Here is an 18703-nt window from a genome sequence, read left to right on the forward strand (position 1 = left end):
TTGTGACTTTGCGATCTCGGTTCAAATCGAGGTTCGTGTTTCGGCGTAAAAGCTTTCACGAAACGGATTCATTGTACCGGTGGAGCTGTGCACGAATATTATCAGACCGCGACATGCTTGTTTACACGTGCGCTCGGAATTCAAATAACTTTGCAGCTTTGAACTTTTCGAATCAACTCTTACCGCGATATTAATTTTATGGGACATCTCGTTGAAAGGACGTGGACATCGATGTAAAAATCTTAATTACAAATGCTCCATTTCTAATTTTGTCGATGTACGCCCTTCGATTATAAATGCTAATGATTCAATGTACTCGTGATCTAGGCCTATCCGCATATTAGCATCGTAAAGCTCTCGCGAATTCCTCGTTCTGCATGCAGATTCTCAAGCCCCTTCCGATTTCTAAAACGAGATACGTGCTACGGATACCTTAAAGTTTTTCCCGATAAACCCGCGGGAGATCCTTAAATCTTTGGAGACACTCGAGGCATTGTGTCATCGAACACATTTGCTCTTTAAAACGCCGCGCCATCCATACTCCAACTCTTCGTATCTACGTGGAAATTCAAGATGTGTGTAAACATCGTTACGGATCGATACACCTGACCACTTAGGATTTTGTTTGCGAGCTCGGTTACAAAATTGCACCCGTCGTTAGCGAACGGTAATTTACCAAACACCGTTGACACGAGGAAAATACTGTAATTGACGCGACTCAATTTAATGCGATAAACGCGTCTGACTGAACGAATATCGAGGTATCGCGAGCGTGAGAATGTCGAGAAATTATTCGAAAGCATTTACTGCTCGTCACGGCACGAAATGGCTGTTGAAAGGATGGACCGAGATAAAGGAAGGTGGAAACATCCAAGAAAATATAGAGAAGGTATAGACAGTGGAAAACGGTACAGCAGAGCTTGATAGTTAAAACGACGAGTTAGAACGAAGCAGACAAGAGTTTTCGATTTATTAATCATCTGAAATTTCCGAAAGTGCAATTTATCGAGCAACGTTTGTTGCCCGACTGTTGCACAAACTATTAATTAATGATCGAAGTTTAAAGAAATCTCGATCGAAATTCCTAGGCATTTACGTAATAAATTATATTCAAACCGAGTACAGCTTCTCACGTATCATGGACGAGGGCACTGTTTAATTAACTTCTGATTAACCGTGCTTACACATTCTCGAATAAGAATGTTTAGAACTTTCGACACGTTTCAAATATTCCGCGCTGCTCTCACGAAAATTTCAAATGTCCTCTGCGGTTTTTCGATACTCGATCGAAATTACTTACCGAGGCGAAAAAGTCGCATTAAAACAGAGCAACGGCGCATGCTGTTCCGAACAAAAACTCCAATTCCGCGCGGCCCGGCATCAAAAAGTTTTGCAGGAAAATCGAGGAACGATGTCAATAAAAGAAACACGTTCCCGGTATCGAGTATTCCAGTTTTGTAATACCAGCATGAAAACATTTCCCAGCAATGGCGTCTATAGTTTTCAATGTTATGTTCCATAGAGAAACGGTAATATATTCCGCTGCATTCAGCTGCGCGTTTCATCTGAATTACGCGACCGCGATTGCTACCGTGTTTCCCTTTCGCAATTTTATGCGGATATTCGTCGAAAAAGTGTCCCTTTAAAAATATTTTGGCGCTTATTTCGAGTGGTTCCATCCTTCGTATTATCGAATTGCTTCGAAACTTCTCGAAACACAGATATGAAAGGGATGAAACTTGGAAACCCTGCCAAAGGGGTGGATCGAACGGTCAGTTTCCCAGAGATCCATGAATTTAAATCGTCCACTCAGCTCCTCCGCGCATTTATCTCGATTAAGATAAAACGTCCGATTCATTTCGTTCTATATCGCATTAAGATGTATTCGTATTACCGCGAGCGAGGAATTAGGTTAGAGGGAACGATGCCAGCGAGATTAAATCCAGCCTTTTTAACTTTTGTGCGAACGTCGCGTCGGGAACTCGATCGAGAAGTAGATCGAAGCTGGCACTTGATTCCATGTAAAAAGAGGAACAGACGGAGGACAGAGGCGGATCGAACGAGTCGAAGAAAGGAAGACGGCTTCCAATCGAATCCTCTACTGTCAGGGAATGCTCTATGTGTGACTGGGGACAGATTGCGAACGCTATCAGTATGCAAGTAATACAAGCGATTCTTGAACGTCGAGACAGAGGAAGGAGGAACTTTCATGAATTTTAAAACGACTTTGGAATTGTTTGAAATTTACTTGCGACATCAACGGGGACTTGTTACTCCGCAATGTGTAATTCGCGTGTTCCAAGAAGAGTCTTTTTACTTAACGATGGTCCCTTTCCTCGCCAAAAGTCCCTCTGTATATGTACTTGGTATCTCTTTCAGATCCTCGATATATCGTACGATATTTTAATACAAATTTAACCATACACTGACAAAAGTACGAGATCGCTTTATAAAACGACCTGTTACATATTCGAATGTTACAAAGATTCGGTTCTGCTGCTTCATTGACCTTGAACGGGAAAATGTGTACAAGCAAGAAGCGCATAGAATAGCGAACGTCGAGAATTTAAATGTATTCATGGAATATTTTCCTCGCGCATACCGATATCCTTTGTAAGCTATGAATCTGAATGACGCGACTAGTGTTATGCAAATCTAAGGTGAATAGCGATTTCATTAAAATTGCATAGTTCGGTGGAATTTACAGGGCATTCGCGTTTCCGTTATTCCGATGTTTTCTTAGTTGGTAAAATTTCGTTGACGAGTTGCAAGAGTGAAGGAATCGGCTGTCTCGTTCGTTCGAAAGCCGGTCGACTTTTGAAATCGACTCAGCTTCTCGAGCCCGAGCTAACACGAATTCTAACAAAGCATTATAACGTCGTTAATTGTCACGCAACGTTTCCAGCTCGGCACAAAGCGTCCTCTGAAACAGTAGGGCATCCTCCAACGGTTTAACAAGCATCTTATTTCTTAGGAAGAAACGAACGACAATTGGGTTGACAGAGGGACTGCTCAGAAGTGAAGGGCCGTTCCAGCACAAGAGAAAAGAAAAGCAAGGGTTCGTGCAGCACTTTTCCGAGTTTCGATGTCGATCGATCGTCACGGACCAGACACGTGGTCGCATTTACTCTCAGGAATCGAGACTCGAAAGGGTCGACTTCCCCTATAGCCTGCACCGTCGTGCCAAAGTACAGAGCTTCGTATTTTAACGATCGTGTTGTCCTGTATCCTTCTGCGCTGTTCGTGACGTTTTATTGAATCTGCGGAAAAGGTCTGTCACTTCCCCTCGTTCAATTCTCGCAATGCTGCAGCACCAAATAATCCTATCAATTTACAACGGAGTTCGATCTGCCTCTAGGTTATTATTTCCTGCTAAATTCTTCTTAATTGAAATTTCAATATCCAGCGAGTCAACTTCCCTTGGAGCAAAATTTCCAAACACATCTCTCTCATCTCTCTCATCTTCTCGTCCGCCTTCATCCATCTAACTCACATTTCTCTGGAATCAGTGTTGGAACGATTAAAATTAAAGTAAAACGCGCAAGTTCGTAGCGTACATGCTCTTCAAGCTGTTCGTGCTCGAAAAAGAAGCTTAAAAATTTGCTTACGCCCGAAGAGCCAACTTGATTGCAGTAACGAATGATTAATCGTATGTATTGTATCGTGTAGCATTTATGTACCCGTGACAGTAATATACGTTAATTACTATTCAATTTCATGCAGCTGTCGTGCTTTAATAATGTCGATAAAGTTCAACGCAGGAAAACGAGAATTTACGTTAATCGGGTTCCGTCGAATATGTTTAAATAACTATAGAACTACGAATCTCGTATCGCGAGATTGCCTTTACCGTTTATCGATTCCATTTTAATGAAAAAGATCACTTTTCGATATCAACGCAACGCGAACGCGCGATACGAAAAATGATTTTCATTTCGAAATATCGAGCACGTACTCTTAACGCGTTCGATGATGTGAAAACGTTTTTGTTCGAAACGATGTCTGAGAGAAGGGAAGATTTAAAATCTGACGAGTCGTAAAGACTGAAAGGGGAACGTAGATTTTTCCCATCGGGCAAACTACGGTTGTTTATACTTGATAGAAGTCGCTACAGCGATCCCTTACTTTCCGCGTAGACCTTTTTCTGTTTCTTTGCTTTCTATCTACTTCCAGCGATATTCGTCTTCTGCCTTCTAGTCAGCCCCTTCCTTGGACTTGGGGTGAGCATAAACGTCAGGGAAGCGTGTTGGTGATAAATATTGGCCAGCGGCGCAATTACTGGACGAGAAAATGGTGGAGAGGAATGAACGTAGGGAAACCGAAAGGCGTCAGAAGAAACGAAGGGGCAACGTTTTATTTCAGTCGGCGAACAGAAATTTCATTCCTGCTGAGTTATATTATTGCTGGCTAGTAACATTCAACTACGTACAATTACGTTAAGCTGATTGCGCGATCATTTAGATTTTACGACGTAACGAACGCTGTTGCACAGAGAAAACCGTGTTAATCGCGATGGCTGGTCCGAGACCTCGACAAGTATCGCGACATGGAAAGCACAAAGACGATATTACTCAGACTACTGTTCGAAATTAAAGTTTAGTCTATCTAAAATTTAAATTGTTCCACGTAATTAAGTAATCTTATAACTCGTGAAACGACTAAAGAGCAGCGCGACTTTTGAAGCTGTAAAAACGTACGAAGCGTCAAAGAACGATAGTTTTTTCTATGATTCTGGAATCAGAAAATCTCATTTCGTCGACGGTTCGCATTCTGGATTAAATCTGAATCCCAAGCTTTAATCTCTGATTCGGTCAGAGATTTCTGTTTTCTCTCGCGTTCGTTTTCTTCTAACCCGGCTTTCCATCCGATAATTACACTCGGTGATACTCGAGCAATTACAGTTGCTGGATTTTTTCGACGATTACGGGTATTAATATCCCCTTCGTCTGTTACGTCGAATTAATAGAGTTTCGATCGAATTGCCCTCCTCAAAGGGAAATCCCACCCCTTACGCGAGTAGAAAAACAAGTACGACTGTAATTGCACCGATTTTCTAAAATACGTATGAAGTTTACCGGAATCGATTCTTTTTAAAGGCGCACACGTACGCAATAAATCCGAATGCTTTTCGCGTCGCTTCCGCTCCATTTATTCGCGAGGTTGTCAGGTTGAAACAAAAGTTTAGCTCGTTCGTTTGAGTGTTCCCTGTGGTATTTTTAACTCAAAACCGCCAATCGTCTGGGATCTCTGAATTAAAAAAAAAGTTGTTCGATATTTAACACAGCTGAGAGTCAAACAGATGTTTTAAAACGTAAACTCTCTTCGCGGATGCTTATACATGTACATGACTCCGTTAGCAGAGAAGAAACCGAGGAACTCGGAAGCCCGAGTTCCCTCGACGAGTTCCCGGAATCTCATTGTCAGTCGAACCGAGCGTGCTAACGATCGGGTTTCATAGCAAATTGTCCACCGTCGAATTCGAAGCATCGAGCACGTTCCAACGCAGGGCTTTGCACACCATACTCGCGAGCTCAAAGTCGAATGATTTATTGCAGGATCCTTCGAGCGAAATTGTTCAAATAAAACGATCGTTGTATTTAAATCAATGGGTAAATTAAACGATTCGTAGGTCCGTATGCTACGGATGCCTTATAGCAAGTGGAACGTCTCCGTGGCAGGTCAGACACCTCTAATCCGACGTCAGACGAACTGTGAAATCCCAACTGGTTCCGAACAGGGCGAAAGCGCCGTATGCCACCTGGAGTCAATCGACTTCCATTTTTAATGAGATTCAAAGTTGACTATCTAAAGGTAGCCACCGGAGGACGTAAAACGATCGTTCTTCCCCACCCTCTGAACAAGCAACAATGCGAATTGATGCATTTCCTCGTGCCGAGGGTTCGCTCGATAATGCATGCGGCCGTCAGTAATTTATCTAGGAGGCAATTTTCGGACGCGACTTTATCGTGGAGTGAAGTCCAGGCTTTCAGTGATTCAGGACTTTCCTCACCTTTGAAGCTTCGAAAGATCGATTTTTTAAACGTACCTCTAACGCATAGAAGCATGCGTTTTGACTTGTAGTCGTCGTGAGAAGTTTTATTGATTGGTCTATAGAAGGACGTCAACCTCGGCTAGGTCTATCCAGAAATACTTTTCGAACGCGATACAATTCTACAAGCCGCTATCCAGCGTAAACGAGAGAAGGGACGAGGGAGTATGCAGTCATCGAAGAATCGCGTTAATTATTGCTCGCCGAGGACTCGGAAGATGCATAATTAATGATGCAAAGTACTCCTCTAATTTAACTCCTTTCCAAGTGATAGACTTCCAAGGTCAGTTTAGCGCCAACTTGGCTGAAACTTGCTTCTACTTCTGGAATACAATTATTCCACCGAAATTAGCTTCTAGGAATCTCTAGATTATATAATAATTACTTTTCATCGAGGCATTGTTCGGATAATTTACGCAAGTTTCCCACGAAGTGTATCTCGGAGAATTAACGAATTTCCCTGACTACTGTGGCAAGGAATACGTGCCAAAATAAACAGACCGTAAACAATGGACGGAGATAAAAGGAGACTCGCGAAGAGATTAAAGAAACGTTTGGAATTCCACGAGTGAGGCTTTCTTAGACAAAACAATAGGTGGTGATTTACGACTTGGCGCTCGGTAGCGTCTTCTTCGAAATTTCTTTCTAATTTCGTTGTATTTCTTTTTTTAGAAAAACATCAAAATTCCGCTGTTCCGCAGGGGACGCCGCGCCGATTCAATACAGATCGTTAAAGCAACGCAATCTACTTTCGGGACGATCGAGAGCGAAACTCGCCAGGAAAGAGAACGTATCCGCGGAGATAACGGAACACGATCGCGATAAATTCCGAATATTCTCGAATGGATTGGCTCCGCTCCCAATGTCCGGCGAATTTATTTGCGTGGATCGCATCGGACTCTTTTTTCGCGGCATCTCCGCCCTGTTAGCCGCCGCGCCGCAGAAAAATTCTACCCCTACGGATTTACGATTCGGACGGTGTTGGGCCTTGACACGATTCCATTTGCTGAAATTAGATACGTTGATATCGCGATGCTCATGCTGTACCGCGAGTTTTATACTTTTTTTTTGTCTTGGTTGCTTTTATGTTTACGTATATCGCCCCTTTTTACGCCGCTCTCGAGCGCGCGACGCGCTCACACTCTATCAAGCGGACGCTTATAGACGCGGGATTGTGTATTATACATCACGCTGGTTGTTCCAAAGTTACGCGAGCAATTTTTCCTTTTTATTCGTGGACCACCGGTTTATGGCGTCTTGAATCTATTATACGGCGAGTAGGGACGAGCATCGAATCACGAAACTAATTCTATTGTAGCTGGTTATTTCAAACACGACGAATCAAACTAAACCCAGACCTTAAACTTGGCTTCGATTAACTCGATTTCTGGGTTTAAATATAGTCGAACCGCGACTTCGATTCCAAAAGAGAGGAATGTAGCTTCGATTAATTGGCAAACAAAGGCCAAATTTTGTTCGCGGACTGATGAGATGCAATAGGAAACGGCTTTTTTAAGATAATGAAACTCGAGGTGGTGGCCGGCAAAGTAATTAAGACTCTGGCAAACAAACTCGGAACCACCGATACGTGTTTCATTTATCTAATACACTTTCCAGCGTTTTTCTACCATGGCGTGGCAGAAAATACACCTCAATTACAAGTTTGTTTACAAGTTCAAAGAGGGTGGCGCAAATTAACGGTAATAACATTGAGAGCCACCAAAAGTGGCTGGTGCGATCGGTCAAGTTTAAAATCGATTGCTATTTATTTAAGTAGAGAATAAGGATACGTATGAGCGGTACAAACGATATTTTTTTTTCTAGACGTAAGGAACGCTGCGCTGTGAGAAAACAAGTTCCTCGAAAGTTGTTTGTTATTCACTTTCACGGCGATTTCCATGAAGCGGCTTTTCTTTTTTCTCGGCAACGAGGAAAGTTTTCATTGATTTCCCGATACTTGACCGTTACAAAAATTTGAAATTCTCTATGCACGGGTTACTGAATATCGATCATTTGCGATCGCCGCCTAGCCACGTTCATCGGAGGTTCCTTTTTACTCGAACCGCAAGTGCCCGATATCGATGCAATTTACATATCAGGTTCGATACGACACCTCCGACGTTGCATTATCGTTATAAAATAGTATTAGCATTCGATGATAACTTTTTTTTTTTGTTAAATTACATTCGTCTTTAACATGTAAAAGTATCATAGATCCCACGTATGTATTTACAATTTACAATAGGACGAAGATTATGCTTCGAAAGCATTTATACTCGAAGCTGGAGTTGCGCAAAAACTCGTTAAATTAGAAAGGAAGGAGAATGCAATTCTATCGCGCTTTTTCTCTTCGAGATCGTATCAGGACCACTCTCGCTTCCGGAATTTTTCGTTCGGGATACTTTAATTCCCTCCCCTTAAAGAGGATTCCTATGAAACGACTTTCCCGCGAAAGAAGGGAATCCAACGTTGCGTGTAACACCGACCTAAGGGAATATTTAATTAAACTTCTCCTCCCTATGCATACAAATCTGCAAACGAAGTTAAAGTGAAAATAACGATAAAAGCAAATACCGGAATCGAATGAAAAAAATGAAATGTAAAAACGAATGGAATTTGACTTTTAAATCAAGTAACTTGTTGACGTGTACGTAAATGAAACAGATGTCCACGTATCCTTAGGTTCGATAAAATAAATCGTCTGGACGCTTCACCCGAACGTATTGATTTTAATTCGATAGCGTGAGCAAACGGATTATTATGGTGGAACGATCATTAGGCAACACAAACACGACGGTGATTTGATATGTATACGTTGACCTACATGACTGGACGATGCATACGAGCACACGAGAGGATCGCTTTAGAGGATGCACACTCTAGTAGTAGCGTGTGAGATTACATCTCATTGATAACATCATCCGAATTTCACGGAACGCCTGGTACTATTACCGGTATCGGTGCTTGGTCATTTCCGTCTGTTGACGCACTTTAACGGAATCTCGTATATTTTCTTTCGTGTGTGCAACTTGATCGAGTACAACTAAACGTGAGATTAAAACAAAGAGTTTGTCGCAGCATCTCTATATGCTAACGACGAACACGGTTATTTTAGAAACAATAAAGTTAGAAACAATAAAGTCAGTAATTATGTATAGTGGAGAAGAAAAATGGAAGGTAGCTCTAATGAAGAGTTATTACCTGTCCGAGAGTATCATTAATTACCAGAGCAAAGATTTAATAGCCGGGCTATTTATTACTCTACCGTGAATATTTTCGGCGTCGACTACTCTTTGAAATCAGCTTATCGAACATCTCACTTTTCCTTCCTATGTTTAATAATTAATTGTCGATATATCAGGCGCGCGTAAATGCGATACTTAATCATTCGTTTATCATTGTAGCGTTTAAAAGTTAAAACGTATCAGTTAAACGACCAAGCATCAAAGACCATCGATTTCTCACGACGTTCAGCTTCAGTTTATCCTGGTGGGCTCTTTTATTTCGATTCGCAACGAATGCGCCTACTTGTTCGAAACCACCTGCACACTTGCACGTCTGCATGCCTGCACGCTTGCTCGCTCATGTTTACCACCAACGTGAAAGCTCTCGGTGGTTCGCAAGCTCTTCGGCAGCGAGACGTTGTGCCTCGAACGCGTTCGATGAACGGCCAAACCGATATCGATTTTCCAGCGTGCTCCAAAGAGAGAAAACTGTTCCCGACGAAAGAGACTTCCATCCAACTCGATTTTCCGGCCTCCTTCGCCTGCCACCAAGATCAACCTCGAAAATTGGACGCTCGCTTATATTATACGAAGCAAACTTGAACGTAAACGTCGATATTACTTGAGATATACTTAATCCCATCGCTGGCTCTAATAGCCCAAACTGTCCAACTCCTTGTATATCCCATCAAACACTTAACAGAGTTGTGTTTGCGCGCAAACTTGCCATTGTCCGCCAAGTGGAGGGTTTTCCTGGATTTAGGTCTCCTACGGTTAGAGTTATTATACAAACGCACCCGTCTTTCAGAGATTCGCGACTCGAATGTGGATAAGAGCTGCGCGAACGTCGAAAATCGTGACAACTAGCCACGCTACTTAACGCCGACGGCGTAGACGAGTTTTTTTAAATGAAAATGAAAAGCATTTCAGAGTTCCACACCTTTTAACAAGACACGTTCACGGAGACGTAATTTCCACGTTCCGCTCAATTATTCGCTATCTCGAACGCGTTAAACGTACCGTCAAGTGCATGGCCATCCTAAATTCGCGTGAAAGTTGCCACTTTTGCCGCAATATCGGTCGCTGCGAGATCATTCGGTTCCGTGAATTTATTTTTAAACGCATCCCCCGGATTCTTGATATCATCTTCAGATCGAGAACGCACCGAGATCTACGACCACTCGAACGCGTTATCCCACCGATCGTTGCGATCCTCGTTAAATCGTTTAACCCATTAATCACACCACCGTTAAATTACCTTGGTTACATCGAAAACTTGCATCCCCCATTATCGATGCAACCAAAGTCTTCGTAAAACGGTGCTAAGTGATCGATCACCGTGTCTCGGTAACTATAGCGACTAGGCAAGGTCGGAATGATGTTCCTTTGAGCGATTCGTCTTTAGAATTGTGAGCATTCTCGGTGCAACCCTAACGGTGAATTCCATTGAAAATTTTCACCGCATACGGAGAATATTTCTCAAGGTACGCGATCAGCTATATTTCACGGGAAATCTAGGTTGAGACTGGTCCGCTATAGTACGAGTGGAATAATGAGTTCTCAAATCTGTTGGGAAAAATCGCGCGAATTTATCACGAGAACGAAAAAGTTTATTCGAAAGTAAAGTATGACTTTCAAAGTACGAACCCGTTATACCTTTCGTAGAGAATATTCGATCAGCCCGGTAGACATGACCACCGCAAGAGTTATGTAAATATTGGTCGGTATGTATCAGAGATTACACACACGGATCTAGCGAATCACGTTATACGCCGGGTTGTATTCCGTGGTATAGAAATCTGCTCGTTATTCAAACTTTCCTGTGCACCCGATTCCAACCCGAAGCACAATAGTCTGCTCGTTATTCAAATTTCCGCGTGTCTTCTTTAAAACTAATAACTTGTATCGTCCTGTGGATTAACTGGAAGCGCGATTATCGGCAGATTAACAATAATAATGTTTGTGTAAACGCGCGTCTGATTTTGCGACGCAGGTGTATCATGTCAACGTTGACAGACCGACGATTTGCGGTTATTGCCTCGACGGAATCGCGTGCGTCTCGCTGCCAGAGAAAACGTCGAAAAGCTACGCGCGATTCGCGTTCCTGACACGTTTCAAACGAAGAATTCCAAGTGGTGGTGGTGCGCGATGCTTCGTATGTCCAGCTAAATGCGAACTTGTCATTGCGCCAAGTAAAGCCAATTACCTCGTAATACTGGTAGCACCGTTAGTGGCTTTTCGACCGAAGCTCGACAGAGAGAGAGTGTGAGAGAAGGGGGGGGGGAGAGAGGGGCTGCAGAGGGGTGTCTTGAAGACCTTGCCGTGATTGAGAAGAGTCGTTTGCACGATGACAGAGGACTACCTAGAGGACCACGTCGAGCCTTCCCAATAGACATTCCTCGGATATTCGATCTGGCGTCCTGATTCTATAAGTTTTAGCGTAGCTACATAGACAGCCTTAACCGATGATGGTTTATTTATAAACCGCTCTTGCAGCAGCATTCGTAGAAACATTTTCCCGGTTTGCAGAGCTCGAGATCCGAAAACAGGAAGCACTCGAGCAAGAGGTATTATCGAACAAAGTCGTTTAGAATTCTTCTCGGTAAATATTTGTAATCTTTTGAAAGATGACGCCACAATTGTCGCTAATGAAATCGATTACACGTGTAATTCGTGTATCCTTATTACTAAAGTTCTGAAACGAACGGCCACGTCGCATCTAGAACACGACTCGCGACTCGACACCCATTAATTCATCGAACTCAATCTAACGAAAAGCGTCGAATCAATCGATTTATACTCGCGTTATGCAACAGGCAGCAGCACGATCGAGCGGAACGTAACAATGTTGTCTGACGGTTCCTGTTCAGTGCTTCGCAACGAAAACAGGGGCGATCATTAATTTTCACACAGGAACGCAGAAAACACGTAATAGCTGCTGCTTTTGTCTTCTATCGAAGCATTTGTCAAGCTTAGCTGAGAACAAGGCGTCGAACGATTCGAGTATTAAGCGATCGCAAAAGTTCGATGCACGTAACGTGGGGAATTGATGATGGTTGCGAAGAGAAATGCATGGAAAATGGGTAAAACGAGTTTGTCGAAGGTCTCGGAAAATCGCTTGCCAATATTATCGTTGCGTAATTAAGCAGAACCATTTAAAACGCTATCAATGCGTACGATACACACCTACAAACACCAATGCAAGTCGCAACAGCGAGCAATGGATCAGAGACACGACAGCTGCGATCGAACGCGTACCCCATGAATTTTCAACCCTCGTTTTCTCGACGAACAAGTTTCATTGCGCACTCCCATTCTACGTAAATCGAACGTGTACAGCAAAGATCGAAAAATCCATTAACCCATTTTTTTTTACCTTCCGCCGCGTGGAAAACGAGGAACGTCCGCGGGATAACTGCGAATGGCGGGGAAGGGAAAAAGTGTCACCAAACGACAAACAATATTTTTTTGCTTGGCCCACGAGAGGTTGGTGAACGGGATTGAATGACATCCAGCTCCCGCGCAAACGTTTGCTCTTCCTTTTATTTCGCGCCGTTTCACTCGGCCGCCAACCACCACCCATCCAAGGTTCACCCTTTTTGTTCCAGAGCTTTTCTATCTCTTCGTCAATGTTTCCCTCCGTTCATCGCACTCGTCGCACGACTCTTTGCTTCTCGCGCGCTATTTCTTATTCGCGGATAAAAATTACGACCGCGACCCGGTTTCAGCCGATCCACCGTTTTAACTAACGCAACACCGAGATTTCAAAGGTTACACCGACATTTTCCAAAGTTTACCTCGTCCTACCTTGATTTTCCGGATTCGATTAATCGCAACAGTACGGTCAAATTTGCAAAGGGGAGTCGATTAAAAAGCGTTCCCGAGTCGTGCCGCAACACACGGAGTGCAACGCTTGTCAGAAGGCGATAAATCAATCGGGAGGAAAAGAACGGACGTTGATACTGCTCGCATCCGGCCCAGTGGATCGTAGACGAGCCAAAGCTCGCGGGGAACGCGATGCTTTATTTCCATCGCGACGCGAGCCGAAGCCAGCCGATAAAGGACAACGTTCGCGGTACTGGGTTACGCGTATTCGTGTCAAGATCAACGAAGAAGAACTCACACCGTCGATTTCGATTCTAAGAACGAGCAAAACGCCTCGTGACGCGTCCCGCGCATACTTACGATGCGTTAAAAATAATTCACGATCGCAGAAGGCTCGGAGAATGCGTCGGAGTGCATTTCTTTCGTCTCGCCGTGATTCCGTCCGCGTAACCCTGTTACCATCGCGTGTTTGCGCCAGTGACACGAAAACTGGGAGGAAGAGTAAGGGCTCTCGGTCACTGGGTCAGTAATTTTATTTTCGTGCTATAATTTTGAAACGTTCGGTACACAGAAACACGGTGTCCATAGCTGGTTCCGTTGCGTTTCTCTCGCGACTTTGAGAATTTCCACGTTCACCGTAATATTCACCGTTTAATATTTAACCTTTTCACTTTTGAATTAATCAGTGGAAGCCGGCGTCGAATCGAGACTCGGTATCTCTCCAGACTACGGGTACCGTCGAGCCTCTAATATCTTCAAAGGGAAAAGAAAGGTTAGAGAAAGACTATGCTTTGCATAATTTGTCGGATGCAAGTTTGTCCAAATACCGGTAAACTGTACATTCATGAGGCATTTGCAAAAGCCACTACGCCGAATAAAATTTGCGATGTTCTGTTATGTTAAGAGATCAACGTAACGTGTACTGGTCGTTTACGGAGGAGTGCGTTGCGATTAAACGTTTTCATTTTTTATTACGCGAGTAAGCTTTATGTTCCACCGAGTTGGTAATTTTAATGTGTTTTTTCAACGAGATTTGTAAGCGAGGATGATTCCGTTGTACTGTACCAAATGAAAAGAAACACACCGAGGCTATAAATTCGCGTGTAATTGTGAATTTTGTAATCTATATTTCCATTAGGGAAAACATTTCAAGGAAAATAACTATATAAACTGTATTATACGTTTGTCTGGTGCTGCTCCTCTCTAACACGATTTTCTTGTCCCCTGTATTTGCGGTAGGTACATGCCTCTCTGAAAATAGTACAGCGTAAGAAGAAACGCAGAATATGTCTCTTGCGCGTCTTACGTTCGCGTAACCCTTCGTAACAGTACCCTCTTCTGTTCGTGTCACTGACATGGAAAGAAACACCTTCGAGCAAGGTTACGGACAAAATTTGTACCGACTCGCATCATTTGTTTCCACGCTCTCCGATAAATGGCAGATAGTCCGAAAGCGTGTCGAAATTAATATTTCGCTCGTTTCCCGGCTGTTTCATCCCAAACGCGACAAAATATACATATTGTGAAACGAAAACACTGGTAAAATAAATTTACGTCGCACACGTTCTATAAAAATGTCCCGTTTCGCAAAAGTATTTTCCGACTCGTTATCAATATTGAAATTGTACATACGCGAAGCGACGTCGCGTTGCCTCGTAAAAATCCGACCGTAGCGAAAATTGCATTCCTTTAAAGAGCGAAGCAACATGGAAAAGTATCTCCTAGATATCATAGAAAAATGTGGAAAACTTTGCTAAGATTATATTAGACGGAGGAACACGCATCGGTAAAACTTTATTATATCAGCGAACGAATTCTGCTGTACTCCCGAACATTTCTTCTCAATTTCTAGACCGTAAAGTATTGCGTTATGGAATGAAATATGCATAGGCAGAAATTAAGGTTTGTCGGAGTCCTTCAGACAACTCAACCTGAATTTCATTTGTGTGCACGCAGCTCGCGCTGTTCGAAGCAATGTTTTCTTGCCGTTTTTCCACGGTTGACGCGAAAATCGAAAAGAAGCAACGAGAATACAGGAGAACGCACGCGAGAACCGCCTCGGAATTTTTTCTAAAGAACGCGTTAAATAAAAAAAAAAAAAAACGTTGGAAAAAGTCAGTAGAATTGACGGGAAAACGAGCATTTCATTTTGCGCGAGATAACCTACCGATCCGACTACCCTTTTAAAGAAAGCTGCGTCTATAACGAATACGTATACGTACGTTTATATTTACGAAAATTGCGTATTTCTAATTGAAACATGCCTCAACTTTTATTTTATAAGAATGCATTTATGCTGACAGTTGTTTTTGCATGCACATGCCGTGATAGAAGGAAACGACCGAACAATAACTCGAAAGACAAGGAGAAGCAAGAGAGGGAACCTCAAGAATAGAAGTTGAAACCCAAGTGGATTAACCCGGATACCGACCAGACACATCCATCGTTCGTTCCTATTCAAAATAAACCTTGGACCGGCTTAACATCGAACCGCGATCTATTCGAAAGAATTTACATACTCCCACGAATAAAGAAGGGTTACTCGATTGATTCTGTAACAACCGTTCCCTGTAAATCAATCCAGTTGCATTCGTTTGACTTTCAGGTAATGTTTCAAGTGACTTACGAGTAAATATGCCATAATAGTACGTCACGTTGACGTTAATACGGTTTTTGCACGAGCATGATCCCGTGATCCTATCTCGCGCAAAGTGACTGTGAAACTAACAAGTCGATCCTGTTATGAGCAAATTTCCCAACTCCCCGTGTGTGTATCTTTCGTGACCGTTGCGAATGGGATACGCGATACTCGTAACAACAAACCCGCAGAGTTCGTAACCAGTCTACTATGTTGTAATTACATTTTAGTTCGTATTTAGTTCTCGTGAAAGGCACAATTCGAAACCAAACTCTTACGCTGCGATAATTGTACCCCTTCGAGGACGACATTACACTCTTCTAATACAAGAATTTCGATGATTCTTAGAGCAACGATTTATCGCACGATTCGACAAAGGAAAAATTGCCCTGTACGTCTCATCGATCGGCAAGCATCGAACCAAGGCTTGGAGTACGGATTTGTGACGCGGATATCGGTCGTTGTAGAAACACGTTCGCCGAGAAGTACGTCGCGAAGCTTTCCAACTCCACGCTGATTAAAGCTACTTGCAGCTTTTTGGCGCAACCGAAGCAAAAGCGATAAAGCACGAAACCTTATGTCCCCGCTTAACTCTTCCACTCGACTTGTTCCGAAATTCTGTTTAACCTGCGTTCCAATTTCAGCTGTTTGCTTGCACCGTTAAGATGCCGATTCTATTATCAGCCCGTAATCTTGCGCGTATTTACGTTCCTATTTATAGTAATGATTCCCGCGGTGTTCTATTTCTGAGGCTATTTCGAAGAAAACCGAATTTAATTTTCTTAATGTTTTCGAAAAATAGACGTGTTTCGTGAAACAAGTTTAAATGCCACCGGAACATTTGATACACTTCAAAAACAACGAAACAAGTAAAACAAGTATTTATCGCGACGACTTTCATTAGCAATTACCGTATTACCAATGGTCTAAGACATCCGAGACTGTATAAGATAGGAAAACTCTCGTCGTGAGAAATCACCTCTTGGCGATTCTATACCGTGTATTTCTCGATCACGCAAATGTATACTACACTCGTAGCGGTGGAACGATGAAAATAGCAATGATCGATTTCGACCTTATCTTACAATTTTATTGCGCATTGCATCCTCATCGAAGCCGTACAAGTATTGCATGAAGCGATACGTGAAAGACGAGAGGGCTGGTCGAGCTAAAAGCGTCTAAAACGGTTCAAAAAGCCTCGGCAGAAATGCCGTACTTGATCGAATCAAGTTACGGATCACTTTTATCCCGCACTGATGCTGTAACGAAGAAAAAAAGTCCTTTCAGAACTCTACAAAGGCCGTCCCTTCCATTCTCTTCTCTTTTTCGTACATATAAAAGAACTTGTGGTATAACCAATTGGAATCATTAAACGCGAACCACTTTTACGTTAATCTCATTTCCACGAATTTTGGAAACTCAAGTCTCTAAACGCTGACGGTACAGCGCAGTAGAAATAATGTTCGAAAGTTATCGCGTACTGTATTATATCTATGCGTTTACACGTACAATGACTTATCGCTATGAAATGGTGTTACACTCGGCACTCTCGGGTTATTTCATCATCTCGAACGAGTTCAGAGACTTGGCTGTTAACGCATCGTAAACTTTTCAATTGGTCGTAGGACGAGATGTCAAAGTCCGCCAAGAGAAATAGGAAACGAAATAAAACTTTGGGAATACTCCGTGTTGGAGTTAAACCGAGATGAAATAATAGCAAGCCAGTCGACGCGAACGAGCCGCTACTTCGTACTAATTGCAATGAATCTCAAGTTCGTATAGCCAGATAAGGATAATTTCTACGAATTTATTATACATAGTATTATAAGGTGCAGCGAAAAGTTCGTTCCTCGTTCGATGTACGTTCAAAACCGAAACGTAGACCTACGCCGACGTTTATTACCAACGCTTTCTACCTTGAAAATGTCTAGATTGAATGGTACCGTTGGTATTCGAGGTTGGTATATCGATCCCCTGTATCTCCAAATCCCCTAATCTCTACTCTAGCATAGTCTGCGAGCAAAAATGCCAGTCGAGACTACACAAACGCGACTAATCGCTCGATAATGAACGATCCGACGCAAACACGGTGGTCATCATCGACAAAACACGCGTTCGATCCCTTCTGAACGAATTACTGTCTCTCGGGCTTGATCCGAGATAGATCTTCGACGTCGGCGTCAGCGTCGACCCGATGGAAAATGAAACGGGTGGCGAACCCGGATCTATTAACAGATTGAAGCAGGCTAGGACTCACCGAACGAGATGAGGCCGCTGTTCAACATCGACAGTTTAATTTGACTGGGAATGGAGGCGAGGCTGTGACCGGGATTAAGATGACGCCTCCTAGGCGGTTTCTCTGGCGCCCTCGGCGCGCTTCTGCTTCTGTGATGATGATGGTGCTTCCTGTGAGAGTGAGAATGAGAACCGCCAGCGGTCGAAGTGGCTCCCGTGCGATCGGAACCGACGCTGCTCAAGCCGAGGACCCCGCCGCCGGTTGATTGCGTCCTTAGCGACGACATTTTCTAAAAACAAAATGCAAACCACTGCTGATAACACGAATTCGAATTTATCGTGGATAAAAAACTAATTTCAAACGGATGAAACGGATATCCGTTTTAGCGATCGTACTTTTCAATTAACAGAGTTTTCAGTCTATCGTGTCCTTTGACATCGAATGTTATTGTCGTGATAACTTTCAAATGTATAACGATAATAAAATATACGAAATGTAGATACATGTACAGCTCTATGCGCTAGGTAGCAATTATTAATTGAACTTTGAGTATATCTCGCAAAATTTTGTACGTTAAACGCGCGAGAAAGCTAGAAACGAAATTAATTATACGAGAGCAAAGTTGGAATACGTTATTTAAGGAATAATTATAAGCGGCAGCGTACCGTCAACTATACGGCAAACTACTATATCGAACACAACGTGGACTATATGTCGCAAACCGGTGCAAA

At 42.9% G+C, this 18703-nt stretch overlaps 1 protein-coding gene across 1 annotated transcript in view; it reads right to left on the reverse strand.

The window, feature by feature from the left end:
- Positions 1 to 18703, reverse strand: part of LOC128886005 (receptor-type tyrosine-protein phosphatase kappa) — a 42124-nt gene that overhangs the window by 16449 nt on the left and 6972 nt on the right. Inside the window, exon 2 of the mRNA XM_054140491.1 lies at positions 17994 to 18261. Within this exon, the coding sequence (XP_053996466.1) occupies positions 17994 to 18258 (265 nt within the window). The 5' untranslated portion in view covers positions 18259 to 18261. The remainder of the gene's footprint in view (positions 1 to 17993; positions 18262 to 18703) is intronic.

Source organism: Hylaeus anthracinus, unplaced genomic scaffold, assembly GCF_026225885.1.
Source record: "Hylaeus anthracinus isolate JK02 unplaced genomic scaffold, UHH_iyHylAnth1.0_haploid 11982, whole genome shotgun sequence".
NCBI classification, from domain to species: domain Eukaryota; kingdom Metazoa; phylum Arthropoda; class Insecta; order Hymenoptera; family Colletidae; genus Hylaeus; species Hylaeus anthracinus.